General features: G+C 53.5%; 1 protein-coding gene across 1 annotated transcript; it reads right to left on the bottom strand.

Moving 5' to 3' along the window:
• Positions 1-2,445: 2,445 nt before the first annotated feature.
• Positions 2,446-4,983, bottom strand: LOC144141665 (neprilysin-1-like). Its single transcript, XM_077673197.1, has one exon. The coding sequence runs from the start codon at positions 4,879-4,881 to the stop codon at positions 2,446-2,448; it is 2,436 nt and encodes an 811-aa protein (XP_077529323.1). The 5' UTR covers positions 4,882-4,983.
• Positions 4,984-5,590: the final 607 nt, after the last annotated feature.

Below are 5,590 nucleotides of genomic sequence, written 5' to 3'. Positions count from 1 at the left end.
GTACATTGCACTAACACAGGGATACAACCGAAAGAAATTCGAAAGAGGACCAATGTCACGATGATTATCAAGAGAAAACAATCACAAAAATGAATTGGTGCCAGCAAATAGATATTTTATTGGAACAAACGTCCGTAATGACGTCGTGCAGGTGGATTGTGCTGCTGACGTGGCTTCCCGTGAGAAAAAATGTTGGGAGTGGCATTTGGGTTTAGTTTTTTTAACGCCAAGCTTCTCCAATCTGTTGCTCAAATTGATCCGTGAAATAATCCTATTGAGAAGGGAGAAAAAATGTCGCCACCGAGTTTGAGATGCGCCACAAACACTCCGCAAATATAGTCAATAATGCATTGCAGAAGGGAGTTAGTGACTGTTCTACCGTAGCATGGTCTAATTCGTGTTCGCGCATCTGCTCAGTGCCGCGTCCGCTCAACTCGCTACACTAAACCCGTTTAGCAAGCGCTTTGCTGGACAAAAATACGTCTGCTGAAAATAATATAGTCGCCCAGTGTGTTTTGGTTCAAATCGCAATGACTGGATACGCTGCGCCATTGACTACTAAGATGAAGTAAGCGCGCACACTGCAAATGTACGGCATCACGTGTAATGCAAACGTAAGTCGTAATTAACGTTCCTCTGTGCATACACGGAAGAAAGGGCGTACAGCCGTTACGGTGCGAATATGCATTTGAAGTGCTCATTCAAACGTGCGCGAATTTAATAAAGCGATAACAGAAATTGCGCATCAAACGTACGTCAACGGCGCGGTCACTATATTAGCTGACCTTAAATTGTTTTACCTAGTCGCAATTTTTTTTTTCTCGCAACAGCCTCAATTTGCGCCGCACCGACCAAGCCCATATTACGCAGCAAATCACTCCGATGTCATAACAACGGGATTATATAATACCACCCGGGTTGCTAACACACAAAACATGACTTCACGCCAAAAAGAGCGTACACGCACTCGGAACGCACACGATACATGGTCAGACGCAAGCTGCCGTCGGCCAAAACAAGCATGAATTCAGGTGAACAATTCTCGCGTCACGAAAACCTTACGACAACTGACTGAACATGCTATGCCGCTGATATTGATGCTGGAAGTTAAGCGCGCACATGACAAATACACGGCCTCTTATCCAAACCAAAGCTTACGACGGGACGAACTCGGCGCTGCGCGCAATGCCTACTCAGAACAAAGCGTGGACGACGGTCGCGAAGGGAATACGCATTTCTTCGTAAGTGACCGCTCAAGCTCGCGCAGAATTTAACAGAGCAAGAACAAGCATTCAGAAACTTACCTCGCAAAAGAGTGATGGTAGCGTCGGCCTGAAGTATGCCCGTTCAAATCTATGCAACCAAACTTTTCTCCTTTCTGCGTCGCGTTTCCCGGACGGAATAACGAAGTCTTGTGCCCTGCCTGACGATATTCGCGCTGCCTAAGGCACAACACATCGACACCGAGAAGCAACCTAAAACGACACCGGTGCGACATTTTTTCGAAACGAGCAGCTAATTCTTACTTTGCTATTAGCTGGCGCCTACGATAAAGCCGGTACTGAAGCACGGTGGCGACGGTGGCTCGGAAGCCAGCAATGGCGTCGCAGCGGCGGCGTTGCGCAATGTCCCAGCCGGCGAGGCATCGGCGAGGCGACCCAGCGGCGGAGCAAAAAAAACAAAACCACGTGACTTTTCCCTTGGCCAATGGCGCGCGGCGTTCGCCGGCGAAAAAGAAAATGGCAAAAAACGAAGTAAGAGAGGAGCGCGGGCGAGGGCGAAAGGCGGCGAGATCTAAAGATGGCGCTACCTTAGTAATTTTAGGGACCTTAGAGCCTACTACATGGCAGCGCCACCTAACAATTTTGGAAAGAAACAAATACAAGGCTGTTGGAGACTTCGTCAGAATAGACAGTACTATATTATGGTAATGCAGCCTAACCACGATCTGCATCCTTTTTTCTCAAGTGCAGCAGCCACGCCCCCTTCCTCAAAAACACACGCACCTCAAAAATCTCAATGTCGCCGGAGCGGGAAAATTTCAACTGATTATAAAAGGGCAGTGCCTAGACTAACCACTGGCCGCATTAGGTGTACGAGAAACGACTACAACATGTTGAAAATAGGCAATATAAATCATCGATCACCGGTGATCGATTTGAATAGGCGTGGTAACGAAAGAGTTAAAATGTGCTCGTACTAATCGGCCACTCAGGGGAATCGAACATTGACGGTGACTGTTGTTATCCCAGAATGATGCTTTGCCAAATACAATGACCGCTGACCATATATAATGGTCCGCTTTCCAAGCTCTTGACTTCATCGGCGATCACAATTTTTTTTAATTACGGTAGTCAATAGAAATAAGAGAGACCACGATTTGAATGGTTCACGCCCAGAAGAGTTTAAACTGGTTCTGGGACGCCGCACGGCCATTCAAGGACATCACCAGATCATGCACTTGCGTGCGGGGTTCATGGGAAAGCCCCTTGCACAGCCAAAAGCGGCCGAAAACTTGGGGAAGTTCATCAGCGGTATGTTGACCCTGAGCTTTCCCGGGATCTCGCCGAATCTCAGCTTTCGCTTCCAAAATTCCTGGTTCGGGTTGTCGCAGAGTCCAACGGCGTACAAAACGAAGAACAGTTGCTCCATGTCCAGCCGTCGGCCGTCCACGGGCAGCTTCAGTCCCGCGGCGAAGTTCGAGGACATGAGCACCTTCATGTACATGTCGTGGAGCGGGCCCAAGATGGAGTTGTCCGCGATGTTCTCTTCCAGTCTCATGCGCGTCTCGAAGTTGTCCCCTATGAGATCACGTATCGCTAAGTAGTACTGCTCCTCAAAGCAGAGTTCCAGCTGGGAGTACTTGCTCATCTCGTCAGCGTCCCACCACGTGGCGAGTGCCAGGTTATGGTTCGCTGTGGCGCCGCGCCTGTCCACGGCACCGAACATGCCTCGCAGAATCTCGCCGAGGACGAGAGGATACAGGATCGGGTCGATGCTCTTGGTGATGTCGTTGAGGAAGGCGATGTTAGAGTGGGGTATGAACAGCACGTTCCGAGCGAAGAAGTACTCGTGTCCGGGCGACAGTGCCGTGTGGTCGTACCTCGCGTCCAGATCCTCTTTCGGTGGTTTGGTCTCCCAGTACACGCTCATCGTTCCGGCTTGCAACTCCCGGTAACTCTCGAGCAGTTGGCTCGGTTCCAGAGGCTGGGCGATGAAGTTGTAGTAGTTCGCGACGGTGTTTATGTCGTCGGTGCTGCCCAGGAAGACGAAGCGCATGTTCTCCAGCTTGTCGACGCCGATGCCGATAGCGGAGCGTCCCAGCCACGACGAAGAGGACAGAAGGCGGTCCGTGATGGCGTGCTTCAGCTCCACCTCGAGGCTCGACATGCTGTAGTCGTAATGCTTCAAAAGCAGTGAAGTGTTCCTCTTGCTGAAGGTCATCCGACCGAAAAAGCGCATGCCGTGCTTGTAGACTCGCTCCAGCATGTACATGCAGGCCTGCAGTCGGTCTGACGTGAACTCCAGGTGGTCGTCGTGGCTCAGACGCAGCAGAGGACTTGCAACCTTGGGAAGAAGTGGAGACATGTGCACCACGAGGCGGTAACCCACGTAATTCAACAGAGTTACGGTGTCCGTCTCGTTTATAAGAGGCGCCAAGTTCCTGACGTAGTCCGGGCTCATAACGGCAACAGAAGTGTTGTCGTCGAACTTGACGATGTCCTGGAAAACAATCGTCAAGTACTGCTTCCAGTTCCACTTTCCCTTGCGGTCTATCCGGGACAGACTCTTGAGTCTGTCCTGGAATTCGATGAAGCGTGGTACTGTCGTGATGTTGTGGAGCATATTCTCGAGAAGCGCAATATCTGCGGCTCGCTCGGCGATGTCTGTCTCGCTGTCCACGAGAGACAAGGCAAGAGCCACCTTGCGCGTGAAGTTCTCCGGCGGCTCGCTGAGGTACGCCAGGTTGTACCTCTTCAAGGTGAGGCTCGGCGCTTCGACGTGAACCGTGTAGCCGCGGTCGTCTTCGAAGGGCTTCCGGAGGAACACCCTCGCGAACGGGAACACCCCCAAGTCTCGGTCCACAAAGGCTGAGATGGTGACGATGTCCGCGTCGCGAGGGGCCTTCCTGTAGGGCCAGCCGCCCAGATTGTATTCCTCCAGAAGCCGCCTCAAGGAAGTGAGGTTCTTGTCGTCCTTTTCTTCAGACTGGCATTTGGGAAGCAGCGAGATGGCCTGGTGCAAGAACACCCCCGGGAACTGGTGGTAGCGCCCTTCGTTCTCCCTCAAGTAGTCCCGGAAGAACCTCTCCACGTCCAGCATCATCATGCCCGACGTCCGCTCGCGGTAAGCCCTCGAGTGCGCGCCCATGTCGCCCGTCTCCCAGTGCCGCGAGCAGACGTGGCCGTAGAAGTCGATGCACGGATTGACGCTCAAGTTGAGTCTTCCGCGCAGGTAGTTCTCGGCCCACACGCACACGTCCGTCCTGCAGGTCGTCTCGGCCACGAGAAGGTTCCTTTCGTGCTTGACCAGGTGTCGGCTCTGCGCGGCGGCGTTGTCGCCGAGGGCGGGACTGTTGGCGGGGGGTTGCAGGAGGAGGGCCGTGGAGTTGTTGAAGAGCGCGATGGCGCGCTGTCCCGTGTTGAGCTTGTGGGCGGTGACGGCGGTGGCGACGACGATTACGAGCAGGCCCACGCTGCACACGGCCACGTACGGCAGCCGGCTGGGGGACCTCGGCACGAGCGTCTGCGACCGCGGCTGGACGCCTGTGCACTCGGGCTCCGGCGGGGAGGCGGGGCGCGGGTAGGAGAGCTCCTGGACGCCGGCCTCTTCATGGTATGGCTGGATGTCGCAGTCCTGGTGCTCGGTGCCTTGATACATGATGGGGGATGACTCAGCCAGGCAGCTTCGATCTGCTTTTTCCGCTTCTTCTTCTTCCTCTGGTAACGGTGGTAGTGGTGGCGCCACAAGCCCGGCTAGGCGGCTATTTCTTAAAGGCCAACTGCACTCAAAATTTCGATCTCTTGAAAAACCTATTTCCATATAGTCTGCTGAAAAGGGAAGGAAGATGCAAAATACAACAGCTGAATTACGCGCGTGGACGCCGCAAGCGGTCAGCAAAAATCGGCGATTTTGGAACCGAAACGGACAGCTGCGGCTATTAAAATGACGTTGCAGCCGTCCAGCGAGCGGCCGGACGGTCAGCAGCTCGGGAGCAATCCTGCGCGCATGCATGCTGTATGCGGTGTCGCGTCGGTGACGGTACACTCGAGTGGAACAGTTAAGCCAAAGAGGATAATTTATTCAGTGATATACCTTGGGGTTAGCCCACTAGTGGTAGAATCACTTGACATCAAACCGACACCGAAACCTCCGGATACTGCACTAGAGTGTACTACTACACTGTACGCACGCGCGGAGCAGCCAATAGGTGAAGCGTGCGCTGCGTGCGCCAGCTGCGTGGCTGGCCAGAGGAAGAAACCCCGGACTTGCCGGAGCGTCACAGGCACGTCATGGCTGTTTACGCTATCCGCCGGCAGGTGCAGCGTGGTCTGCGGCGGAGCTTTTTTAAATGCTTCTGGCGGATTAA

The sequence above is a fragment of the Haemaphysalis longicornis genome, unplaced genomic scaffold (assembly GCF_048455015.1).
Source record: "Haemaphysalis longicornis isolate Haplotype H1 unplaced genomic scaffold, Haemaphysalis longicornis Haplotype H1 scaffold_6, whole genome shotgun sequence".
In the NCBI taxonomy this organism is placed as follows: Eukaryota; Metazoa; Arthropoda; class Arachnida; order Ixodida; family Ixodidae; genus Haemaphysalis; species Haemaphysalis longicornis.
This window is presented reverse-complemented; position numbering and strand designations above follow the sequence as displayed.

Bases quoted from the DNA above. Each gene is read 5' to 3' on its own strand.
- LOC144141665 (XM_077673197.1), bottom strand. From the start codon at position 4,881: ATGTATCAAGGCACCGAGCACCAGGACTGCGACATCCAGCCATACCAT.